The sequence below is a fragment of the Lonchura striata genome, chromosome 10 (genome assembly GCF_046129695.1).
Source record: "Lonchura striata isolate bLonStr1 chromosome 10, bLonStr1.mat, whole genome shotgun sequence".
In the NCBI taxonomy this organism is placed as follows: Eukaryota; Metazoa; Chordata; class Aves; order Passeriformes; family Estrildidae; genus Lonchura; species Lonchura striata.
Window position 1 is genome coordinate 25,592,453 of NC_134612.1, and position 27,103 is coordinate 25,619,555.

Sequence of the window (27,103 nt, forward strand, 5' to 3'; positions counted from 1 at the left end):
CTCCCAGTCCCTCCCCTCAATGGTAGCACACAGGTTCCATTTTCTGTGGGACAAATTCTAAAGCTGGATCCGAAGTGCTTAAAAGGGAATTTCCAGCAGCTCTGGAGGTGAGGTCTGAGCCCACCAAGGAGTCACTGCTGGGAACGGAGAAGGTCCAGTGCTGACCCAAAGCTTGGTGCCAACCTCCCCATTCCCAGGGCTGGGGTGGCTCCCCCAGGAATCAAAAATTTCTCCTTTTTGGAAAAAAAAAATGATGCCAGAGAGAGGCACGTTCACCTGCTGCAGCAGGCAGGATCCCCCCAGGACACGGAGCCAGCCACGGGGGTGGAAAAGGCCAGGAATTATCCTCGGGGGTGGAAAAGGCCAGGAATTATCCTCAACCCCTGGATTTGCTCCTCTGTGTCTGCTTTACATTCCCTGGCAGGAAGGAAGGAGGTGGCCAGGCAGGTCATGATTAAAGCTGAGAGGATTAAAAGGAGGGAAAGGTTCCTGGCAGCTTTCCAGCTGGGTCAGCTCTGGGATGAGGGATGAGGGATGAGGGATGAGGGATGAGGGATGAGGGATGAGGGATGAGGGATGAGGGATGAGCCCAGGCCGCTGCTTCCCACGGAGCCACAACCCTGTGGGCAGCTCCACGACCTCCAGCAGCCCCTTTCCACTGGGAAAAGCTCCCCAGGGATGCCTCAAAAAGAATGGATTTCTGCTTTGCATTGCTTATCCTCATTTCAGGTGCCTGATGCCACCTGTGAGATGATCCAGACAAGTTTTCCCCCCCAAACCAGCTTTGGGTTAGGAAGGTGTGGCTCGGAAATCCCTGGAGAACATCTCCAGAGGGGCTGACACAGCACTGGGGTGACACCCTGCCCTCCAAACCCCTCCAGGGCTGGGTTCCCAGTGCAGAGGGGTTGGGGATGTGCCCTGGAGGTGAGGTGGGCACCAGGAACCAGCCAGACCCGATTCCTGGCCTCAGGGCATGGGAATTCAATCCATGGCACAGGCAGCACATGCCAGACACCCAAATTCTTCCCCTGAGACAGCAGAATTCCCTCAATTATTCCTCTGCAGAAGGAGGAAACAGCTGGTATCCCAAACTCTGGGGGAAAAGAGAGAATTTTTGCTTCTGGGCTTGTATTTTTAGGATTTTTTTTCCTTCCACTCTTAAGCTCATAAGAGCCCTCGGCACGTCCCAAACCTCGTCCCAGGGAATTCCCAAGTGTTTTGCTTTTCCTGGCTGCCCCAGCTGCAGGGAAATCATTAACGGGCGGAGGGAGGAGCGCAGGGAGGTTAGCGGCTCTCCCATCCTCATTCCCGCTGGGAAAAAAGCTCCTTCAAAGGGATAAAGGGCCAGGGAAGGCGATCCCTCCCATTCCCGGCGCCGGGAGCCGTGCAGGAGGGAGGGAAGAGCCCGGGCTATTGCTCCTTCCCTCCCTCCTCGTCCAGCCCTTTTCCCGGCGTTTTTGGCATTTCCCACATTTCTTTTTACACGCTCGTGTCGTGCTCTGACCCCCCCCTCAGCTGCAAGAGCTGCATCCACAAACCCTTGGGATGGGGATGGGAATGGGAATGGGAATGGGAATGGGAATGGGAAGAAGCAGGAGCAGCAGCGAGGCAGGCCAGACATGGAATTGCTGCTGGAAACACCAGGAATGTTTTCCTGCCCACAGGCGTTCCCTGCGGGGCCTTTGCAGGTAGGAAGGTTTGTTTTCCAGGCTGGTGTTGGCCAACGCACCCGGCTGATACAAAAGCCAGGCTCAATTAGTGATTTTATTTTTTTTTTTTTTTTTTCAAATCCCAAAATAAATACGCCGCTGGAGCAGGTGAAAATCAGGGAGGAGTCCAAGAGCTGGGAACGTTTTGTCTCAGTTCTCAGAGAATTGCGGGATCGGGGAATGGGTTTGGTTTGGAAGGAATTTAAAACCCATCCAGCCCCACCCCTGCCATGGGCAGGGACACCTTCCCCTATCCCAAATTGCTCCGAGCCCTGCCTGGCCTTGGGCACTGCCAGGGATGATGAATCCCTGGGAAAATCCACCCCAGCCCCTCCCCACCCTCCCAGCCAAGAATTCCTTCCCCATATCCCATCTAACCCGGGCATTCCCTGTGTCCTATTCCAGCCAGGAATTCCCAATTCCCAATCTCCCAATCAATGGCACTGGGAGCCATTCCCTGTTCCTGTCCCTCCATCCTTGTCCCCATCCCCTCTCCAGCTCTCCTGGAGCCCCTTCAGGCCCTGGCAGGGCTCTGAGCTCTCCCTGGAGTTTTCCCTTCTCCAGAGGAACATTCCCAGGGCTCTGAGCTCTCCCTGGAGTTTTCCCTTCTCCAGAGGAACATTCCCAGGGCTCTGAGCTCTGCCTGGAGTTTTCCCTTCTCCAGAGGAACATTCCCAGGGCTCTGAGCTCTCCCTGGAGTTTTCCCTTCTCCAGGGGAACATTCCCAGGGCTCTGAGCTCTCCCTGGAGTTTTCCCTTCTCCAGGGGAACATTCCCAGGGCTCTGAGCTCTCCCTGGAGTTTTCCCTTCTCCAGAGGAACATTCCCAGCTCTCCCAGCCTGGCTCCAGCCCTGGAGCAGCTCCATGGAACCCTCTGGGATGTTGATCCTCAGGGAAAACACCCGTCAGAGGGAGAGACAGGGACAAGGCCCAGGCCAGCCCCAGCACCTCCAGGATGCTCCTGCAGGGCTCCCAAAGGCTTCCCAAGCACAGCAAGCAGGAATTATACCCAGCATCCCGGGATTTCAGCTCTATTTGCTGATGATTTCCTGGGAGTGAGGGATTTAGCTCCTCTTTAAGCCCAGTTAAGCTTTCTCTGGGTTTAAATCCAGCAAGAAAAATAAAGAAAAAAGCGATTATTTTTAATCAGTTAATACCCGACATCTGTTGGAAAGGGGAGTATTTGTTTGGATTACATCCATGGATAATGCTCTGCACTATTCCTTTTTTACTGGAGGAAGATGATGCCCAGGGCTTTTCCCTCATTTTGGATGTGTTTCTCTGTTCCAGGTGGGAATAAACCTCCAGCAGGTTAAAGACCAAATATCCCTCCCTTTTCCAAGCCTTTTTCACATCCCTGGAATTTTCCAAAGTCCTTTCCAACCCCACCTGAAGCACCAGAGATGGATTTGGGATAAAAACACACAACCAAACCAGGGTTCTCCCTTCCCTAAAAACCTGGAGCAGAAGGATACAGCAATTCCCTCTCTTGACTGAAACACTTCTCAGAGAACTGCAGGGACTCATTGAAGCCACCCAAGTATTTATAACTCCCCAGTGATATAAAAGCCACCAAACATATGGAAAACAAACAGATTTTTCCATGGAAGCCATCCAGGATGGCTCCACGGTACCACTCACACTTCATTTTCAGTGGGACAACTTCTAAAGCTGGATCAGAAGTGCTTTGAAAGGGAATTTCCAGGAGCTCTGGTGGTGAGGTCCGAGCCCACCAAGGATTCACTGCTGGGAATGGAGCAGGGAAGGATCCAGGGAGAGCTCAGAGCCCTGCCAGGGCCTGGAGGGGCTCCAGGGACAGGACACAGGGAATGGCTCCCACTGCCACAGGTTAAATGGGATACTGGGAAGAAATTCTTCCCTGTGAGGCCCTGGAATGGATTTTCCCAAGGATTGATCATCCCTGGGAGTGTCCAAGAACAGGGCTTGGAGCAGCCTGGGATAGCTGCAGGCGTCCCTGTGGCAGGGATTTGGACTGGATCACCTTGAAATTCCTTCCCACCCAAACCATTCCCTGTCTCCATCAATTTACCTCCAGCACTTCAGGAGTGTGGGGAGACAGCATGGAAAAGCTCCAGCTGCCTCCTTGCAACCTGATTTATTTCTATTGTTAGGAATCAACAGTTCTTCTGGAAATGCAGCATTCCCAGAGTGCAGGATCTATGGAGAACACCAGCGGGAAAAATCAGGTTTTATCTGAGCATCAATAAATTCACAAACTCCTCGCTCCGCAGCACAGTTTGGGAGAGGATTTGTAGCAAATCCCATTGGCTCCAAACGATTTTCCCAGGTTTTGGCTGGCACACACAGGCAGTGCAGACCTGACACTCCAGGAAAACAGAGGGATTGGGCTGGGGGGGATCTGCCTGAGCTGAACCCCAGGGAAACCTCACCCAAACCAGAGCAGGCACAGCTTTTCCCACGGAATTCCCAATCCTGGAGGAGCTCAGAGCATCCCTGCCTGCAGCTGCTGTGCCCCAGCTCATCCCTGTGCCTCTGCCAGGAGCATCCTGGCACTGCCAGCCGGGGCATCCACACCCGGCACGCGATTCCAGGGAATCGACTCCGCCTCCAAATCCCATTTTCTGCTCCAGCCTGGGCTGGACTGGAATTCCCAATTCCAAGTCCAGTCCCAATTTGGGACTGGAATCCCAAAGCCATCTGGAAAAGGCTCCCAGAGTTTCAGCTGTATCTGTAGTAATCCAGAATAAACCAAAATCATTCAAAGGAACACCCTCATCTGATCGCTGATAACAAATTTAGGATTTTCTATCAGCCCTGATCAAATCCATGGGCAGCACATCCAGCCAAATTTCCCCATCCCTCCTCTCCCATATATTTGGTTCATTTTCATTTTTCCAATGTAAATTTGCAATGTTTGGAAAGAGATTTGAAAAATGCAAAATCGTCCCCTCCAGCCCCATTAAATCAGCAGCAGGGAGGGGAATTAATGGATTTTTCCAAGAGGGGAAAAAATGGCCCAACAAGGGATTTTCCCTGAGGATGAAGGACAGAAGGGTGGGACAGCAGGAATTATTTGGAATCCTTGCTGGATTGGGAGCACAAACAGAAACTCCATGTCCCCTCCTCAACACTTAAATTACTGCTCTGGGAAATATTTCTGGATTGGAATACAAAGCCCTTTGAATTGTGGCAAAATCCCTGGAATTTCAGGCTGAGGGAAGCCCAAGCTGATTTAAATCCAGGGGATTCATTAATTAATTAGTCCTGAGCGTAGAATGTCCACTGTGCTGCACCTGCATTCAGCCAACAACAAAAATCAGGTTATTAATTAGAAATAAAGCACTGAGCCAGAGGGCAAAATCTGGGAATGAGGATTATCCCACTGCTATCACTTCCAGCCCATCCATCCTTTTCTATTCCCTTTGTGCTTCCTGGTGGGAGCAGCCGAGAGGCCTCACTTCTTTATGGCTTTATTTTGTAATTTTAATTGCAAAAGGGGTGGCAAAAGCCCAGGACCGGTTCTCGCAGGCTGCAAAAACAAACACAGCACGCTACAAAGTGGACGTGGGATGAAAAATTGTCTTTCTAAATAGAGCCAAACACCAAAAATAGGAATATCCTGAGCCAAACAGGTGCCAGCAGCGGCCTTTAGACGCCTCCTCAAAGAAGGAGTGACTTTGAGGGACAAATCTTCCTCTGAGTCATGGTCAGGACGAAAATAAAAGGGGATTTTTCCCCCAGCTCCTGAGGCTGATGCCCATAACTCCAAAGTTTTTTGGCAGAAATCCACTTTTTTTGAGGGGCCTTCTTAAAACCAGCACCCAAGTGTCCCCAAATCCCCAGAGGTTCCAACCCTGCTGGGATCAGGGATTTTGGGAAGGATGGGGCAAACCCAGTGTGGCTTTTGTGGCTGGATAAATGCAGGTGCGGCACACCAGACTCTCCACACTCAGGATTAATTAATGAATTAACGAATCCCCCGGATTTAAATCAGCTCTGTTCCCTCTGCCTGCATGGCCAGCCTGCAGTTCCAGGGATTTTGCCACGATTTGAAGGTTTCTGATTCCATCCAGAAATGGCTTTTGGCCCCAGACCAGGAACGTAATGGTTGCTAAGGAGAGGATGTGGGATTTCTGTACCTGCTCCCATTTCCATAGAATCCCTCTTCTCCCAGGCTGATCAAAGCCCTGCTCCTGCTTCAGGATCATTTTCCATTTCCAGCCTTTAAAAAGTGGACGTAAAGATGATTTTTGGAGTTTGTCTCCCAAACCTAGGGTCCCTGGGAGAAAGGAAAAAAAAAACGAATCCTCTGGTCTGGAGCTGCCTGGCTCACAAAGGTGATTCTTCCTCAAGGGGTGTCACTGCCAGCTCCAAAAACAATTCCCTGAGGGATGAGAAATCCCATTCCTGCCTGCTCTGGACAGCCACCGAGGGTGCAGCCTCAGTAATTCAAATGAGACGGGGCAGGCACAGCGAGCCTGGAAAAAGGAGGCTGGAAAAAGCTAAAAATAACAGGATAAGCACGGGTGGATCCCAGCTGAGCCTCATTAGTCACGGAGCGAGGGAGCTGCTGGTGGCACAGCAGCACCATATAAGAGCAAGAAAACAACTCTGGTCTCTTAAATCTCCTTTTTTTTTTTCCCCGGTCTTGTTCTACCTCAGGCATTCTTTTCTTGCTCTGGCAGCCTGCAGCTTTTCCTGCTCCCTGAGTTTTCCTGGAATCTTTCCACAGGATGGAGATCCAGGCTGGTTCATTTGAAGGTGTCTGCTGGAATCGGGCCAGTTTTTACAGACAGACACGTGAGGGGCCATTAGAGGCTGGATTTGGGATTTTTTTTTTTGTTTTTTGGCCATTGACACCATCGGATCGAGCCTTTGAATTGAGCCATGGAGGTCCTGGTGGCAGGAATTCCCAGGAAAGGTTTCAGAGGCTTCACTGGGATGAGCACCAAGGTGTGAGCTGCAGTTTTGTTTTGGGATGGAGCCACGGGATGGCAGAGGGATTGGGAAGGAGGAGAGGCTCAGGCTGGGCTGGAGCTGAGCCTGGCTCTGGAAGCACAGCTGGAATTCCAGGAGGAAATGGAGAAAGGGAAGGAAAGGAGATGGTGATGATTTGTGCAGGCTGAGCTGGAGCAGAGGCTGGGCAGAGTCCCAGAATAAAGCAGGGATTTATTAAAGGATCTCCTCCATGGATCCACCTTGGGCAACACCAGAGCCCAGCCAGGGCTGCACCCAAATGACCCAAAATGGTCCCAAAATGAACCCAAGATGACCCAAAATGGTCCCAAAACAAACCCCAGATGACCCAAAATGGTCCCAAAATGCACGAGCGCTCCCGGGGGCTCTCCCTGGGATCAGTTCTGCTCCATTGGCACCTTGGAGTTGTCTAATTAGAACTTTATCAAGTCTTATTTCAGAATCTGAAAAATGCAAAGCTAAACCTGAGGCATCCCTGGCAATGGGAAGACTGGGTGCTGCAGCAGGGAGCTGCAGCTCTGAGGGACCAGAGATCTCCCTGCTGTGCTGGGGAGCACAGGAGTGCTCAGCTTCTCCCAGGAATTCTCCTCTCCACGCTGGCAACAGCAGCACTGGGATACTCCCGGTGCCTTTCCCAAGGGAAGGTTTCTTTTCCAGGAAATTGTGGTTTTCCCCAGCAGTTACATGCTTCCAGATTTCCCTCCACATCCACGCCTGTCACAACCAAAATCCTCTTCTAAAGCTGCAGCTGCTGCCTCTGGCTCCTCGTCCCTGGGATTCCCTCGGGATCAGGGCACGGGGAGCTGCCAGCTTGGATCCAGGCCTCCGTGTGCTCCTGCTCTGCTTTGGTCCTGCACAAACCCAGGGCCACCAAAGCCACTGACGGGGCCTTGGGCAAGGTGAGGGATCCTCCGGCAGCGCCGGCTCCGAGTTCAGAGATCCGAAAGACCCCAGAGCTCCCAAAGGTCTACAGAGTTCCCAAAGGTCTCCAGGATTCCCAAAGGTCCCAGAATTCCCAAAGTCTCCCAGAGTTCCCAAAGGTCTCCAGAGTTCCCAAAGTCCCCCAGAGCTCCCAAAAGCCTCCAAAATTCCCAAAGACCCCAGAATTCCCAAAGTCTCTCAGAGGTCCCAAAGGTCTTCAGAGTTCCCAAAAGTCTCCAGTTCCCAAATCTCCCAGAATTCCTAAAGTCTTCCAGAATTCCCAAAGGTCTCCAGAGTACCCAAAGGTGTCCAGAGCTCCCAAAGGCCTCCAGAATTCCCAAAGGTCTCCAGAATTCCCAAAGTCTCCCAGAGCTCCCAAAGACTCCAGAATTCCCAAAAGTCTCCAGGATTCCCCAAGTCCTCCAGAACTCCTAAAGGCCTCCAGAGTTCCCAAAGGTCTCCAGAGCTCCCAAAGTCTCTCAGAGCTCCCAAAGGCCTCCAGAGCTTCCAAAGGCCTCCATGATTCCCAAAGACCCCAGAATTCCCAAAGGCCTCCAGAGTTCCCAAAGGTCTCCAGAGCTCCCAAAGGTCTCCAGAGTACCCAAAGGTGTCCAGAGCTCCCAAAGTCTCCCAGAGCTCCCAAAGGTCTCCAGAGCTTCCAAAGGCCTCCAGAATTTCCAAAGACCTCCAGGATTCCCCAAGTCCTCCAGAACTCCTAAAGCCTTCCAGAATTCCCAAAATCTCCCAGAGCTCCCAAAGGTCTCCAGAATTCCCAAAGGCCTCCATGATTCCCAAAGACCCCAGAATTCCCAAAGGTCTCCAGAGCTGCCAAAGACCCCAGAATTCCCAAAGTCTCTCAGAGGTCCCAAAGGTCTCCAGAGCTCCCAAAGGCCTCCATGATTCCCAAACTCACCGGGCACAATATATTCATTTACATGGAACACGGCACATGGGGACAGGTGTGAAAGGAAGGAAACCCTCATCCATGTGATTTTTGGCCAGCCTGGATTGGCATTTCCTGGGAACAGGCACAATTCCTGCAGCCTCTGAGCAGGAGAAGGGCTGGCTGAGCTCTGAGCACCTGTTTAGAGCCATTTCAATATTATTAATATATGGAAATGTCAGCCAGTTGGGCCACTTGAGGATGGATTCAGAGGAATTCCAGGAGAACGGGGGGTCACGGCTGTAGCCAAGATTTTCAGGAGCATGCCCTGGTTTCCACCTACTCTGCCCTTCCCAGAAACAGACCCTTGGGCAAGGTGCTGGAGGTGTTTTTCCAGCAGGATTTTTGCTGCTCCCAGCAGCTGCCAGGCCAGCCTAGGGAAGTGCCAAGCTGGGAATGCTCCTCTCAGGAAAAGGCCCAGCTGAAAGTCGCTTTTCTGCTTTTAAACTGAGAAATAATAGATGAGACAGCAGCAGACGAAAGGAAAGAGCAGCTGGAATGAGCCAGGAAAAATGCTACAAGCTTGGATATTATGCATTCATGCAAATGCAGAGCGCAGAGAATTCCAGATGGAAAAACGATTCCCACAATTATTTTGTTTTCTGCACTCCTCAGAGCAGTGGATGATCAAACACCTGCCAGGCCAAGCAGCCAGAGAAGAGGATGACCCCAGTATGGAATGCTGCCATTTCCCCAAATCCCTCTTTAATAAATCCAATATAGGAATTACACGGAATAAAAAGTTTGGATTCAATTTTTAATAACTCACTAAAAGCATTTGGGTTCCCCAGGGGCCACACACAGCAGCAGCTTTTGTGTGCATAAAGAACCCAGCACTTTAATAGAGTTCTCTTTTATTTTTTAACATTGCCTCTGCCATAGAGGGGATTAAATCTCGGCCTGGCACTTCTCTTTCCTTGGAAATCCTATTTCCTCTCAGATTTCCCAGAGAACAGCAGGAATAAACGGCCCTGGGTGTGATTTTCTCATTAAAGGAGATCTATAGATCACCGAGCTGCACTCCCAGATGGGGGCTATAAATAAAATTCTCCCACTCTGCTGATGCAAACGGCTCCCCAGGGAAAGATGAGGTGCCCCAAAATGATCCCAGGGCTTGGAAAAAGCTGGAAAACCTCCAGGGAAAGAGGGGTTATGGAGCACCTCACGTGAAAGGATAATTGGAAGAGGGAAAATCATTTCCCACCGAGTCTTGTGGGTGCTCTGCTGGAGCAGGATTGATTTCAGAGCCAGGGCTGGAAGAGAGATTTTTCAATCTTTTTAGTTCTGACTGAAAAAATTCCTGCACAAAAGCAGAATTAGTTGGGATTGAGGAGCCTGAACACACCCAATTCTGGTTCTCCTCAGCCCCCTCAGCAATGTTGCTGTGCCCAGGACTGTGGAAATGTTTGGAAATATAATTATTCCCACGGGAATTCCTGGATCACAGTGGCCAGCCTTGGAAAACATTGAACTGAGCATGAGCAGATGATGGGATTATTTCAAACAGCATCCCTTTTATAAAATTAAATTAAATTAATACCTACAGTGAGACACTGGGAGAAGCTGGGAAATCACATTTCCTCCCAGAGAGGATTACACCCAACTTTGGTGAATTACACTGGGATTTTATATATCCTTTCAGGAGGTTTTCTCCTCAAAAAAGTCCATTTTCCCCACTAAATCTGACGCTCCCTTAAAGCTCTTTTGGGCTGCAGCACATCCTGAGGAAATGGGACACAAATTTATGTCAGTGATATTAATTTTCCTGGGTTTTTTTTTGCTGTTAGGAGTAGGAGTAATGATGCTTTGAGCAGTTTCTTCAGAGTTTCTGCACAAATTTTAAAAAACGATCAAGCGCTGCACCTGCTTTTCCAACCAGTTAAATCCAAACCACCTTAAATCCAGGCAGAGAGGAAGAAGGAAATAAATCACAATTCCTGCAGTTCTTATCACTGCTGAGGCAACAAACTCTGCGAGGGCGTGGGGGACATTTGGAACATTATTTAGAATATTTGAACCAATCTTTAAATATTTAAATCATTTTGAAGGATTAGAACCTCCCTGAGGTCCCTGGCGTTTTGGGGTCAGCACAATCCTGGTTTTCCAGCGCTCCTCAGCAGATCTTCAGCGTGGTTGGGGTTAAATAAACCCCTTTTCCTCTGGTTTTTAAATATCCTCTGCCTACGGTTTCTCCCTCCACATGCACCTGGGTTTTCCACAATTCTGGTGTTCCAGACACCCCATCCCACACCCACCCTCTCCATCCACAGGGAAAATAACAGGTTTTGCACAGCACAGGGCAGTTGTGAGAACTAAACCCCCCCCCGCCTTGCATTTATCCCACTTAATAAGCAAGGAATATTTGCCTAAGTACATAATTATTATCCTGGGAAATCAAAATTCCTGCTGCCTGCTGCTATTCCAACCTGAGACACTTGGGTTCAAGTGGGAATTTGAAGAATTAGGGGAGGAGTGCAAGGCTCCAGAATCTCTATTTTTTACAAAAATAAAAAACCACTGTTCTGAGGTATTCCAAATTTTGCCTGGCCTAAAGGCTCACTCCTCTCCTTGGAAATCTTTTGGATTTCCTACTTGTGATTCCCAACCACCAAAAATACTCATTTACAATAAATTTTGCTGGTTTTACACAGCCGGATCGCAACAACGATCCCTTAGCATCACATTAAAGGGAGATTTACTGCTGCCTGCACCACAATTAGTGCTGGAAAAATCCCATTTTTCCAGCTTTTCCACATCCCACAGGAAACATTCACTCACCAACCGACCGGGCTCCATCACCTGGAGGAATTCACATTATGGCAGCACTGGGAAAAAGGAGAATCACCCATCCAGGCAGAATCCATAGGCTGTTCCCTCCTGTGTTTGCCACTTCCTCGGAGGAAAGGCTCAGCAGCGGCGATGGGAATCGAGTTTTCCCTCAGGAATTTTGATCCTGGGAGTTTTGCCTGGCCTGGTTGAGGAAGCAGCAGAAGCCCATCCCTCCAATGTCTGGCATTCCCAGCGAGCAGCTGGAAAACACCTCTGGATGTTTTCCCAGGGAATGGCACTGCTCGCTTGGGCAGGACCAGGAATGGCCCAGCCAACCTTTGAGCTGGGTGGAAGTGGCCAAAGTGCAGCAGGGATGGAGAATTCCTGCAGCTCATCCCAGCCCAGCACAATCACACTTTGGCCACGCTCAGAAGGGTTTCTTCTTTTTCCGTGTCAAAGCCTCACAACAAATTCATTGTCCTGGAGAAGCTCCCTGATGATGGAGTTCCCTTTTCCAGGTGCCTGGGGAGGAGTTTGGTGCTCAGGTCCAGCAGGGACAGGAGCTGCCAGGTGGACAGGGAAGGTCTGGCTGAGCAATGACAGCAATGCAATTTCCTGCAAGCAGAAGTTGCCACACTGACAGCTCCTGGCTGGAGAAATTCCTTCCAGGAGCTCATCCCTGGCTCTTCCCTGCTCCCATCCCAGACAACACCACATCCCTGGGGAGGAGGGAGCTCACACTTCAGTCAAGCAGTGAAAAATCATTTTCAGTGAGAACCAGCCCACTGCCAACCTCCAAGCCAATATTTGCTCCCTGAGCGTCTGGGCCAGCGCTCCAAGGTGGATCAAGGCTTTACACCAAAGGTCTGGCCTGGATCCCAGCCCACATTCCCAAAAATCCTGCTCCACCAATACTCCCACGTGGCTTGAACAAGCACCTGTTGGCTCCATCCCTCTTGCCAAGCTGGTCCAGACATTCCTCCTCCATTCTGGCTGCCCTGATCCATGAAAATCAGATTTCTGCCCATGGCCAATTAGGAAATTATTTTGAGATTTTAGCTCATGCTTTGAATTAGTTTCACATTTTCAGAGTGACACGGGCAAGAAGGAGGTATTCACATGGTCCATGCTAAATTCCATCCTGCAGCTTCTGGAATATCCTGGGTTAACCCTGAAGTCTTTCCACGGAATCATTAAGATTGGGAAAGCCCTCAAAGACCATCAAATCCCAAAATGAATCCACCACCATCGTCTTCACTGTTAAACCACGTCCCCAAGTGCCACTTCCAGAGTTTTGGAACACCTCCAGGAGGTTCCCAGCTGATTTTGAACGCATCCCTGAGGCTTTTCCACCCTCCCCAGGGGGAGTTGAGGACTCTGGGTGCTCCCTGCTGCCTTCCAGGGTGGCTCCGTCACTGATGGGACAGCTGGGAGGGAAGCAGGAGCACCATGCCCACCTCCAGAGGCTCAGCACAGCCTGGAGGACACAAATGCAACTTCCTGAAACTCTGGAAATGCAGGAGTCCAAGTGTCTGGAGATGTGTGGTTCCTCAGGGACGGGCTAACCACCATCCATCGGCCTCAGCACAGGCAGGAACGTTCCAAGGGTGAAAAGATAAAATAAGAGATTCCAGCACATCCTTCCCCAGCCTGAAAGCTGCTGCAGGAATCCTGGAAGCTGCAGGGATGAGCTTTTAGCAGCACTAAGCCTTGTGGGCAGCAAAATTCCGTGGGCAATTCCATCCCTCCCTGCCCAGCCCGTCAGCGCCGAGTCTGCCTGAGCCGCGTTCCCTCCTGCCAGCGTTCCTCTAATTGACTCCGGAATTTGCAGATCTTCTTCCAGGCCAATCCGTCCTATTGATTGCAATTATCCTCGGAGAGGCAGCGGGAGGAAGCTTGAAGCCATCAAGGCTGATTTGGGTTTGATTGGAGCCATTGGAGGCACGGCCAGCGGAGCCTCGGCACCTCCGCGGCTCCTGAGGGCCACCAAGCCTCCCTCGGCACTTTGGCACCACTCTGGATGCAGCAGGAGCTGAGGGAAGGGGAAAATGGGGAAAAAATGGAGAAACGGAGAAATGGAGAAATGGAAAAATGGAGAAATGGAGAAATGGGGAAATGGAGAAATGGAGAAATGGAAAAATGGAGAAATGGAACAATGGAGAAATGGAGAAATGGAGAAATGGAGAAATGGAGAAATGGAGAAATGGAAAAATGGAGAAATGGAGAAATGGAAAAATGGAGAAATGGAGAAATGGAGAAATGGAGAAATGGAGAAATGGAGAAATGGAAAAATGGAGAAATGGAGAAATGGAGAAATGGAGAAATGGAGAAATGGAACAATGGAGAAATGGAAAAATGGAGAAATGGAGAAATGGAGAAATGGAGAAATGGAGAAATGGAAAAATGGAGAAATGGAGAAATGGAAAAATGGAGAAATGGAAAAATGGAGAAATGGAGAAATGGAAAAATGGAGAAATGGAGAAATGGAAAAATGGAGAAATGGAAAAATGGAGAAATGGAGAAATGAAAAAAAAATGGAAAAAAATGGAGAAATGGAGAAATGGGAAGGGGTGGCTTCCTGCAGCTGGGTGAGGAGATTGAGCCAAGCATCTCCCTAGCGAATCCCGAGCTCCAAGGGTTTCTCCTCTTAGGTGGAGTCCAGAAAACTCAAGAGTCGCCTGACACAGCCCATCAGGCTTGGAGGGACCTCATCCACTCCATCCAGCTCCAAAACCACCCTTTTTTGGGGGAGAAAGACGGGAATATTCTCCATTTCTAACCAGCATCTGCCCACCTGGCCCACAGGGAGCAGCTCCCCGAGGACATCCCGCCCTTGGATTTGGGATTTCCACCCCACCCCGCCGGGATTCAGCACAGGGGCTGCCAGTGCCAAGCAGAAGTTGCCAAACCCATCCCAAATTTCCTGGCAGGAATTTTCGGGCCCCTTCACCCTGTGTGCAGCCTGGGGGAGCAGCCTCGGCCCCCCAGCATCACCCGGGGCTTTAAAATCACCAAGATTCCCTCGCAAGACCCCCAGAGGGTGAAAGTCTTTTTTCTTTTTCCCAGCTGCGAAGAAGAGGTTTGGAATGTGTGAAGCCAAGTTCTCAAGGTTGTTTATTTTTCCTTGTCTAGAATAGTTTCTGTTTGATTGCTGAGGCCCAGCTAGCACTGAAGCCATGGCAGGCTCCTCCCACATCACATACCCAAAATTACGTGTGCCATATTTATAATTTCTGTACCAATACCCAAAATCTACGTTGGATAAGGTGTCCCTATCCTAAACCAACAGAAAAGTGTCACCATCACACCAAGACATGGAGGAGAAGGAGAACGCTCAGGGCACGCTCAGATCCCTCCATCTTGCACTTTTGAATTTCATTCTAAAAAAACCCCAAAATTCCACTTTCCCACCCTGTGCGAATTCCTTTATTATTCATCATGCAAACCCTTTTTGCTTGTAATTTCTCATGTAAGGTCGGCAGCCTCCCTCACATGCCAAAATTGAATTTACGGGTGGATTTTGTTTGCTGCTAAGGGGCTTGAGACATCCGGGGCAGCCAGAGGGATGCTCTGGCCTCCGACACCAAGGATGTGAGCAGAGTCCCTCGTTAATTAATTAATAATTAATTAATTCATTAATTAAACCGTTCCTTTAGGGCAGTGCAGCATTCCCAGCCCCTCCTGCCTGGAAATCTCCTGCAGCCATGGAGGGGCTCCCTCAGGAATGGGAATTTCCTCCTCCTGGGAGCCCAGATGGCATTTTCCGTTTGGATTTCGATATTTATTCGGTTTTATTTATTTATGCCACAGTTTTAGAAGTTGTGAGAGTTAGGGTATTCTATCTGGACGAGGTAAAAAACGGTCATGCGTTTCTTTTTAAAAAGAAAAAAAATTCTTTTTAAATTGCTTAATTAAGAAATGAGGTTTAAATGATTTTAATCTCTTATCATGTTTTCTAATGTGGGTTTTTAAAATTTAATTACATAATATTACTTTGACGTATGAAAATGATGAAGAAGAAGAAGGTTAAGAAGGACTAGTTTCTGTTTTAAAATTTTTATCTTGCTTTATATATATTATTATATTTTAAAACTTTAAGTTTTCTACTATGTGGTATTACATACTTTTATTTAAACTACGCATTCATAATCTTAGTTTTATTATTTATATATTTATAGAGTTTTCTAGTTATATAGTTTTTATTTATATATTTAATTGTGGAAGTTATTATATTTATATATTTAATAGATATATGTTCATATGTTTTATTTATATATTTAATTGTGGGAGTTATTCTATTTATATGCTTAGTAAATATATATCTATATATTTTATTTATATATGTAATTGTGAAAGTTAATTTATTTATATATATAAATAATAATATATAATATATATAAAATATATATTATATATTTACATGAAATGAATATACATTTATTTATTTAATAAATATAGTTAATAAGTATATATTTCTATTTATTAAATATAAAATAATTTTATTTCTAGATTTAATTTTGGACATTTTTCCTATTAAATATAAAAGATTTCATTTGATTTCTAGATTTAATTCTGGAAGTTTTTCCTATTAAATGTAAAATATTTCATTTGATTTCTAGATTGAATTCCGGACGTTTTTCCTATTAAATGTAAAATATTTCATTTGATTTCGAGATTGAATTCCGGACGTTTTTCCTATTAAATGTAAAATATTTCATTTGATTTCTAGATTGAACTCTGGACGTTTTTCCTATGAAATGTAAAAGATTTCATTTGATTTCTAGATTGCATTCTGGACGTTTTTCCTATTAAATGTAAACTATTTAATTTGATTTCTAGATTGAATTCCGGACGTTTTTCCTATGAAATGTAAAAGATTTCCTTTGATTTCTAGATTGAGCTCTGGCCGTTTTCCCTATTAAATGTAAAAGATTTCATTTGATTTCTAGATTGAACTCTGGACGTTTTCCCTATTAAATGTAAAAGATTTCATTTGATTTCTAGACTGAACTCTGGACGTTTTTCCTATTAAATGTAAAATATTTCATTTGATTTCTAGACTGAACTCTGGACGTTTTTCCTATTAAATGTAGAAGATTTCCTTTGATTTCTAGATTGAATTCCGGACGTTTTTCCTATGAAATGTAGAAGATTTCCTTTGATTTCTAGATTGAATTCCGGACGTTTTTCCTATGAAATGTAAACTATTTCCTTTGATTTCTAGATTGAATTCCGGACGTTTTTCCTATGAAATGTAAAAGATTTCCTTTGATTTCTAGATTGAGCTCTGGCCCTTTTCCCATGTCAGTGTGGCCCAGCCCAGCCCGGGATCAGCAGAGATCCCGGGATTGGGTCGGGATGCTCCAGGGCCAGAGGGGAGGATGGACAGGGAGGGAGGTGTCACCCCTGTCCCCTGGGGTCAGCCCTGCCCTGCTGAACCCCAAGAAAGCCAGGTCCTGACAGCAGAAAAAACATCGTTTTAATAATCTTAATCAATCATCCTAATCAAATCAGCTCAACGCAACATCCGGGGTGCTGGGAGCAGCCTCGGGAACGCTTCCACCCCCAGCTGCTTCCACAGCCACCCCATTCCCTGTGCCACCAGCCCATCCCACTGAAATCCCCATTTTCCTGGGATTTTCCTGGGATTTTCCTGGGATTTTCCTGGGATTTTCCTGGGATTTTCCTGGGATTTTCCTGGGATTTTCCTGGGATTTTCCTGGGCTCTCCAGCACGCAGCAAGAGCAATCCAGACACATTCCCTGGATTCTGCTCTCCTCCCCTCCATCCCCATGTTTATAAACACTGGGGCTTCCAGCAGGGCTTTGTTAGAAACACTGAACCGCAGGGAAAACACAAATAAAACCAAAATAAAAGTGAACTTTTCACTTCATCTGGTTCAGCCTTGAAGGTTTTGGGGACACGCTGGGTGCTGACACGGCCAGGGAGGGACAGGAGGTGACGTGGGGACATCAAATGTCCCTTCCCTCCGGTCCCGGTGGGAAGGAGCAGAGCTGGAACACCTCGTTATGCATGATTATAATTTGTGCCAATGAAATATTGTTGTATTGAATCAAGGGAAATACGATTTGGCGTGTATAATATTTAGTTATTACAAAAAGCACACGCCAGCACTGTGAGCTTCCCCCTCATGAATTTGGTTACACCAGAGCTGGGTTTTTTTGGACAATGCCTCATTAACAATTTAACACATGTGGCTGGTCTGGAGATGGGATGGAACACCTGGGAGCTGATCAATCCCAAAGGAGCTGGGAGCTGATCAATACCAAAGGACCTGGGAGATGATCAGTCCCAAAGGACCTGGGAGCTGATTAATGATAAATAACCTGGGAGCTGATCAATAGATCAATACCACAGGAGCTGGCAGCTGATCATCCTGGTAAAGACCCAAGATTGGGATCTCTGGAAAGGGCTGACACATCTGAATCCACAGTTCTGTAACCATCAGGAAAAATCGTCCACACCTGGACCTGGATTGTTCCAGTTCCGGAGAAAAGAATTTATGGATACGTGGGACTCTGGATGGAAAGGAGATTACTGAAATCCTGGATGGATACGTGGGACTCTGGATAGGAAGAAAAGGGGATTGCTGAAATCCTGGATGGATACATGGGACTCTGGATAGAAGGAAAAGGGGATTGCTGGAATCCTGGATGGATATGTGGGACTCTGGATAGGAAGAAAAGGGGATTGCTGAAATCCTGGATGGATACATGGGACTCTGGATGGAGAGAAAAGGGGATTGCTGGAATCCTGGATGGATACATGGGACTCTGGATGGAGAGAAAAGGGGATTGCTGGAATCCTGGATGGATATGTGGGACTCTGGATGGAAAGAAAAGGGGATTGCTGGAATCCTGGATGGATATGTGGGACTCTGGATAGAAGGAAAAGGGGATTGCTGAAATCCTGGATGGATATGTGGGACTCTGGATAGGAAGAAAAGGGGATTGCTGAAATCCTGGATGGATACGTGGGACTCTGGATAGGAAGAAAAGGGGATTGCTGGAATCCTGGATGGATACGTGGGACTCTGGATAGGAAGAAAAGGGGATTGCTGGAATCCTGGATGGATATGTGGGACTCTGGATGGGAAGAAAAGGGGATTGCTGGAATCCTGGATGGATATGTGGGACTCTGGATAGGAAGAAAAGGGGATTGCTGGAATCCTGGATGGATATGTGGGACTCTGGATGGGAAGAAAAGGGGATTGCTGAAATCCTGGATGGATATGTGGGACTCTGGATAGGAAGAAAAGGGGATTGCTGAAATCCTGGATGGATATGTGGGACTCTGGATAGGAAGAAAAGGGGATTGCTGGAATCCTGGATGGATATGTGGGACTCTGGATAGAAGGAAAAGGGGATTGCTGAAATCCTGGATGGAGACGTGGGACTCTGGATAGGAAGAAAAGGGGATTGCTGGAATCCTGGATGGATATGTGGGACTCTGGATAGGAAGAAAAGGGGATTGCTGGAATCCTGGCCTCGGGCAGAAGATCTCCTATAAGAACTCCAGGGTCCAGGAGGGTGTCCAGGGAACCTCTGCATCCCTCCTGCCACACACCCAGCACCGACCCCGGCTCGGCGCTGTCCTTTTCTTGTGGCTGGCTCAGAGAGAATTCGGCCCTAAATACATTTTTTATCATTTCATTTTATAATTTGGCTGGACTCATTTTCATTTATAACAACCTCTTCCTCCTCCTCACCCCTGGGAGCCGAGGCAAGGGGAATCCTGGAGCAAAGGTGCCTCCAGGACAGCTGGGGAGCTGAGGGAAAATCTCTCCAGGGCCACAAACTCTGTGAAAATCACATCTGCAGGGTGGCAAAATCCAGCTTGTGAGTGGGAGGAGACCTGGAGCTCGGTGCCACCCCTGGGAGAAGCTCTCCGTGCTCCTCTGGGTGTCCATCCAGGCTATTCCAGGCCTGGAATTGCACAGCAAAGCTCCAAGCCCAGCTCTGCACGGGACAAGTCAGGGCGTGAGGCAGCCTGAATTCCTTCCAGGGCCTGCAGGAGGGAAGGGGAGGATGGAGGAGGAAAACCCTGGCAGGGGCAGAATTCCTTAGGTGACAGCTCACCTGGTTAAGCTCATGCCTGGAGGCAAAGAGTTTCCAGCAGTGCCAGCAGAGCTGATCAGATAATGCTGGAGAAATCAGCTCCCAAACCACAAAAATGAGGGTTTTTTTTTGTTCTTTTTGGTTTTTTTTTCCTTTTTTCTAGGCTGAGTTCCTGCACAAATGACTGTAATTAAAGCTGTTACCTGTCAGTTCCTCAAGGCACTGAGGCTCCAGTGTTCAGGCTTTGGAAAAAAGCATCCTTGCATGGCAGCAGTCCCACTCATCCCTCAGCTTACTCATCCTGCCCAGCACCCACCCAGATTTGTCACCAATTAGTTGTAATTCAAGGATTCAGGGGGAAATCCCCACCTCCCTGAGCGAGGTGACTTCACAGGAAGTTCAGGCATGGAACAACAACAAAAAAAAACCATGGAAAAAAATCATGTGTGCCAGAGGCAAAGCCACGGGCAGGGCTGGAGAGGGATCCAAAGGCTCCTGCAGAGCTTCCAGAGAGGTTTGGTGGATTCCTTTGGAATTCATCCCTCATGGAAGAGCCTCAGCCCTGCCGTGTCCCCAGGGTCTGCAGCGCTCCTTCCTCTCACACCACTGCAGCTCAGAAGTTCTGTGCAATTCCCAAATCACCCTAAATGGTGGGATGAGGTCCCGATTTTCAGGGGTTTCTGTAAGACAGCACCGGCGGCTCCTGCTGGCCGACAGCGAGGCCTTGGGAAGGATCTTTCCCTCGGGAAAGGAGAGCACCCAGAGCCAGCCTGGCACTGCTCCCAGCCCTGAAAAGATGATGTTGCTTGGCCTCTCCCAGCTCTGAGACAGCCTGGTGGTGGCACCAGGCTCCTGCCGGGGACACCAGCCCCACCAGTGGCCAAGGATGCTCCGGGAAAGTTGGAGAATCATGGAATGGTTTGGGATGGAAGGGACCTTAAAACTCATCTCATTCCCTGCCATGGGCAGGGGCACCTCCCACTGTCCCAGGCTGCTCCAAGCCCCGTCCAGCCTGGCCTTGGGCACTGCCAGGGATCCAGGGGCAGCCCCAGCTGCTCTGGGCACCCTGTGCCAGGGCCTCAGGACCCTCACAGGGAACAATTCCTTCCCGAAATCCAATCCAAATCCACCATCCTGCAGCTTAAAGCCTTTCCCCGTGTCCTGTCCCTCCATCCTTGTCCCCAGCCCCTCTCCAGCTCTCCTGGAGCCCCTCCAGGCCCTGGCAAGGCTCTGAGCTCTGCCTGGACTTTTCCCTTCTCCAGGGGAACATTCCCAGGGCTCTGAGCTCTGCCTGGAGCTTCCCCTCTCCAGGGGAACATTCCCAGGGCTCTGAGCTCTCCCTGGAGCTTCCCCTCTCCAGGGGAACATTCCCAGGGCTCTGAGCTCTGCCTGGAGCTTCCCCTCTCCAGGGGAACATTCCCAGGGCTCTGAGCTCTCCCTGGAGCTTCTCCTCTCCAGGGGAACATTCCCAGGGCTCTGAGCTCTCCCTGGAGCTGCTCCTCTCCAGGTGAGCCCCCCCAGCTCCCCCAGCCTGGCTCCAGACCGAGGGGCTCCATCCCCTGGAGCATCTCCGTGGCCTCCTCCGGCCTCTCTGCAGCACCTCCCCATCCTCCCGCTGGCTCCGGCATCCCCGGCAGCATCCCCCGGCCGTGCCCCGGCCGCAAGCCCCGCGCCCCCCGAGCGCTCCGCACTCACCGAGGCGGGGCTGGCCCGCGCCTGCCGCTGCTGCTCCCGGCTCTGCAGCCCGGCCAGGTGCCGCTCCAGCGCCGCCCAGTCCATGGCCGGCGGCTGCGGCTCCCGGGGCGGCCGGGGCTGCCGGCGGGGGCCCGAGCGGGCCGGGGGCCGCGGGCAGCGCCGGGCGGCGGCGGCCGCGGGGCCGCAGCGGCGCCCATGGGCGGCCGGGCAGCGCGGCGGGGACGCCCCGTCCTCCTCCTCCTCCTCCTCCTCCTCCGAGTCCTCCAGCGCCGCCAGGTCCAGGCTGCCGGGGGACGGCGAGGACTTGCCCTCCGAGCACGGCGTGGCTTTGCTGGAGTTGGATTCCGAGCTGGAGCGGCTGCTGCCGGCGTCGCTGCCTAAATCCATGCCATCCTCGCGGGAATCCTGGCGGAGAGAAGCGCAGCGCGGGCGCGTCAGGGATGCCCGGAGCGCTCTGCCCGCCGGGCACGGGAAACGCCGGCCCGGGGCCGCCCCCGCGCTCCGGAGCCGCCGCCGGCGCGGGGCGGCCCCGGGCGGAGCGGGCGGGCGGAGCGGGGCCGGGCTCCGGCTCCGCCGCTCGGGAGCTGCGGGCAACGCCGGCTGGCGGCGAGGAAACACCGCTCCGACGGGCAGAAAACCCCGCGTTCTTGGGGTTTCGCTCAATTATTCTCGGTTTAGCGTCTTTTTGTTATTTTTTGTTGTTGTTGTTATAACTAGGATATTAGCTAATGTTATTGTATTCGCTATTGTAGCTAATTTTTTTGTTACACAAAAGAATATTGTTATTCTTTATTCCCGCCGTTGTTGGGTCGGGAGGATCCCAAGCGATCCCAAGCATAAATCCAGGCTGGTGAGAGAATGGATCGAAGCAGCCCACAGGGAAGGGGTTTGGGGGTGCTGGTGGGAGAGAAGCTCAGCCCGAGCCGGGCACAGGCGCTGGCAGCCCCAAACCCCCGCGCTGGGCTGATCCCACGGCGTGGGCAGCACGGGAGGGGATTCTGCCCCTCTGCCCGCTCAGGTGAGACCCCACCTGCAGAGCTGGGGGCTCCAGCAGGATCTGAAAGTGCTGCAGAGAGGAGCCACGGAGCTGCTGCAGGGCTGGAGCCCCTCTGGAGCCGGGCCGGGAGAGCTGGGAATGTTCCCCTGGAGAAGGGAAAACTCCAGGGAGAGCTCAGAGCCCTGCCAGGGCCTGGAGGGGCTCCAGGAGAGCTGGAGAGGGGCTGGGGACAAGGATGGAGGGACAGGAACAGGGAATGGCTCCCAGTGCCATTGATTGGGAGATTGGGAATTGGGAATTCCTGGCTGGGATGAGATCCCCAGAGCAGCCGTGGCTGCCCCTGGATCCCTGGCAGTGCCCAAGGCCAGGTTGGACATTGGGGTTGGAGCAGCTGGGACAGTGGGAGGTGTCCCTGCCATGGCTGGGGTAGCACTGGGTGGGATTTAAGGTCCTTTCCAACCCAAAGCATTCCATGATTTTATGGCTGGGTTTGGCAAGGGGGTGGCATCGTCTGTGTGGGGCTGTGGGTGACTGCAGGGAGTGACATGGAGTGACATGGAGTGACATGGAGTGACATCCAGTGACATCCAGTGACATCCAGTGACATCCTCCCTCCCACGCCCCGAGGGACCGCAGGGACCCACCACAAATCCCCGCTGCCACCCTCTCCCTTTCTTTCCTTCTTTAAAAATAATTTAAAGTAACTCGTTAAGAGTCTCCTATAAATAACCGGGCTAAAAAAAAACGAATCTAGTTTCTGCATTCTGGGTCACCGGAGCCAAGTTTAACACGCAAATGTTCCCAAATCCAAGGCAGGGAGACCTTTTAAGGTGGCTGAAATGGGGAGCATCAATCTCATGGATCAGGAATTTCCACGCGGGGTGTGGGAGATGTGGCAGCAGCAGCTGCCCCCTGCTCCCTGCAGTCCCAATGCTCTGGGCATGCAGGAGGGAGTTCAGGCCCAGGGGAGAAGCAGCAGCTCTTAATTGGAATATTGCAACACTCATCGGGGTAGGAGCTGATTTTGGGGCAGGATTTTGTGTGAGAAATATCCTTGAGGTCACCCACGAGAATCAAAACATCTCTGTGTTATCCACGGAACAAATCCAAAATAGGATTCCAGCCTGTCCCAGCACCGGGAGGAAATGAACTCTGCCCCAAGAGCAGCACGGGGGGTTAAAAATTAAAGTTGTGCAGGGTGGGGAGGTGATGCCAAGGCCCGAGGTGGGCACGGCTCCGGGGCAATCCCCCCTCGTGGTTCCCCAATTGTCAGGAATTCCAAAGGGATGAGAGGGAGAAGGGAACATTTACAGCAGTTAACGCTGGGACTGGGAACTGCTCATCCCGGGGACCTGGGGAGGGGAGGGGAGGGGAGGGGAGGGGAGGGGAGGGGAGGGAAGGGAAGGGAAGGGAAGGGAAGGGAAGGGAAGGGAAGGGAAGGGAAGGGAAGGGAAGGGAAGGGAAGGGAAGGGAAGGGAAGGGAAGGGAAGGGAAGGGAAGGGAAGGGAAGGGAAGGGAAGGGAAGGGAAGGGAAGGGAAGGGAGGAGGGGTCTCCTGTGCCAGGTCTGACTCCTCATCCTCCTCTTGGGCAGCAGCGAGAAACTGGGAATGGAAAACTGGGAATGGGATTGGGAACTGCGAATGGGAAGCTTGACATGGACGAGTGAGAATGGAAAGATGGGAATGGGGATGGGGATGAGGACTGGGAATGGAAAACTGGGAATGGTGATGGGGAATGGAAATAGGAACTGGGATTGGGAAACTGGGAATGGAAATCTGGGAACAGGGAGCGTGGAGAAGCATCCAGCATCCCAGCAGTCCTGGGAGTACCAAACCCCACCAACATCATCGGGGACAACATCGGGAGCAGGGGGCTGGGGCTGAGGGTGTCGGTGTCCTGGAGCCATCCCCTCTCCTGTGGGGTGGGAATCACGGGCTCCTGGGAAGGTTTGGGCTGGAAAGGAACTTCAAACTCATCTTGTCCCTGACCCAGCTGCTCCAAGCCCCGGCCAGCCCGGCCTCGGGCACTGCCAGGGATCCAGGGCAGCCTCGGGCACTGACAGGGATCCAGCCCGGCCTCGGGCACTGCCAGGGATCCAGCCTGGCCTCGGGCACTGCCAGGGATCCAGGGGCAGCCTCGGGCACTGCCAGGGATCCAGCCCGGCCTCGGGCACTGCCAGGGATCCAGGGCAGCCTCGGGCACTGCCAGGGATCCAGCCCGGCCTCGGGCACTGCCAGGGATCCAGGGGCAGCCTCGGGCACTGCCAGGGATCCAGGGCAGCCCCAGCTGCTCTGGGAATCCCATCCCAGCTCTCCCCACCCTCAGAGGGAGGAATTCCTTCCCAGGATCCCTGAAGCCATTCCCCCTCGCTCTGCCCTGGTTAAAAATCCCTCTCCAGCTTTTCTGTAGCAGACTGCCAGCCCCAAGCAGGGATTTGGAGGATAAAGGGGCCGGGATACACAGAATATCACAGAATTTCTTTGGGATTAACCTTTCCCTTGAGGTGTCTCCTCCGGGTGCTCAGCCCGGATTATCCCAATTTTCCCTCCCGAATCCCTCCCTGTTCCCAGCTGATCCCTGCTTCCCTCCCAGGCTGCCTGGCGGCTGAAACTCCAGGAAAATCGGGAACTGCAAAGTGCAGTTTTAAAAATAATCCCAGCAACTGGCAGGAAGGAGCAAAATCCTGGAGATGAATTACACGGGGGAAAAGTTTCGTGGCGGGGTTGGGAGGGGGTGGCATTTGACACGATTTGGGTGGTGCAGCTCTTTATTTGGGGCTGCTTTAACGTCACCACCAGCCTCCAAAGGGATTTTTTTTTTTTTTCCCGAGCCAAGGAGGAGCTGCCAGGCTGCAGTCACTGATGGAGACAATTTGATTTATAGGATTTTCCCTGGGCGAGTTTCTTCCCTTCATCAGCACTGAGAAAAGGACAGGAGCGCTTCCCTCTCCCTGAATTTCCACCTGTGGAACGTGGAATGGCACGAAACGAGTGCCAGGCACTTCCCAATCCCAATTTTCCCATTTTAGTGGGATAAAGCTGCTTCAGCCTTCATTCAAGCCATGCTTTAAGGTGCCAGTCCTTGCAAATCCCTCCCTGCTGCCCTGGCCTCAGACAAATTTGTTTCTTACAAGGTTTAACACATCACACACGTGATTTTTCCAAGATTTTTCCAAGCTTCCCTTTTTTTTCCCTCCCTCTACAGACCGATCCAATAATTTTTAACCTCGTAGTAAACCCTCCTCACTTCTAATTATACACAGGGAACAAATTTCTGCTCGACCTGCTCAGGAAGGAGCTTTTCCAAACACAAATAACATTTCTCTCTTCCACAAACCCTTTTCCAACACCATGGAAAACTTGGGATTTGTAGGAACTTTCAAGGGTGTGAACACAAACCCTTGGAGATGAAAGAATCTCCTTTACATCTCTTTTATTCAGTGCAAAGGAGGGGTTTAATACAAACGAGGCTTGTGGCAGAAATATATCACAAAAATCAGATTTTTATTCTTTTCCTGGTGTCGGTTCCAAAGGCAGTTTGCTGATTATCATAAGCTTTAAATTGATTTGATTTTTCTATTTTGGCACTGCTGTAACCCCATTCTAAAATGGGCTTCTTGTGTTCACTCCTGCTAAATTGCCAAAGTTTTTGGGTCAGAGAAGGAGGAAAGCAGGGAAATCACAACCACCCTTAAAACACCATAAATGCCTAAATATGGGAATATTTCCAGCTGGGTCTTTATCCCAACAGCCTCGTGTCCCCCCCCCCAGAGCTCCCAAATTGTGTTTTTACTTTAAAAACGGGTTTGGGGGTTTTGTCCCCACCCAGGTGGGATTTGCCAGGGAAACGCTGCTGGGATAAAAAGATCCCTGGGATAAAGCAGGAAAGGGAAGTTTCCTGTGAACACCGAGGATTTCCCTTTCCTGCACTGAGGTCAGGGAACGTTTCCTTTTCCTGCTGCCAGCCCTCTGTGAGCATTCCTGGCTTTTCTTGGATCGGGGGCAGGAAAACGCTGCCAGAGCTCACCTGGCATGGGGAAGGTGCCCCTGCCCAGGGCATTGGGGCTGGATGAGCTTTGAGGTCCTTCCCACCCCAAACCACGCTGGAATTCTGTGATTTGATGATTCTGGGATAACAAATCCAGCAGAGAGGAATATCCTACAGTTTATCCAGAGGGAAAAGTTGTCTCCTCTCCAGAAATCCCAAAAACATCCGGCAGTCCCTGTGCACTCCCATGACCCCAATCCCTGTTTTTGGGGTCAGGAGCACTGGGATGCCCAATCCCTGTTTTTGGGGTCAGGAGCACTGGGATGTCCGATCCTTTGGGATCAGGAGCACTGGGATGCCCAATCCTTTGGGATCAGAAGCACTGGGATACCCAATCCTTTGGGGTCAGAAGCACTGGGATGCCCGATCCCTGTTTTTGGGGTCAGGAGCACTGGGATACCCAATCCTTTGGGATCAGGAGCACTGGGATACCCAATCCTTTGGGGTCAGGAGCACTGGGATGCCCAATCCTTTGGGATCAGAAGCACTGGGATGCCCAATCCCTGTTTTTGGGATCAGGAGCACTGGGATGCCCAATTCCTGTTTTTGGGGTCAGGGGCACTGGGATGCCCGATCCTTTGGGATCAGAACCACTGGGATGCCCAATCCCTGTTTTTGGGATCAGGAGCACTGGGATGCTCCCCCACCCCAGGTTTTCCAGCCCTGTGCATCCCTGAGATTCCAGCACCAAACCAAACCCCACCCCTGGGATTTGGTGCTTGCTGGGATGCTCCACCCCTGCCAGGGCTTCCTTCACTCCCAGAAACTTTCCCCACATCCTAAAACACCCCCCAAATCCTCCTTGTCTCTTGTCCTCTGGAAAAACTGGAGGATGAAAGAGCTGCTCCTGCCCAGATGGGTTTTCCTCTAAATGATTCGCTCTGGGCTGAATCCTAAAATCATGGAACGGGTTGGAAAGGATTTTAAAGCTCATCCCATTCCCCTATCCATGGGCAGGGACATTTTCCTCTATCCCAAATTGCTC

The 27,103-nt window shown here is 50.7% G+C and overlaps 1 protein-coding gene across 1 annotated transcript in view; it reads right to left on the reverse strand.

The window, feature by feature from the left end:
• The window catches only part of SCHIP1 (schwannomin interacting protein 1), a 45,515-nt gene extending 23,936 nt beyond the window's left edge, over positions 1–21,579 (reverse strand). The window contains exon 1 of the mRNA XM_077785756.1: positions 21,074–21,579. Coding sequence (XP_077641882.1) covers positions 21,074–21,460 — 387 coding nt within the window. The 5' untranslated portion in view covers positions 21,461–21,579. The remainder of the gene's footprint in view (positions 1–21,073) is intronic.
• Between the last annotated feature and the right edge of the window lie 5,524 nt (positions 21,580–27,103).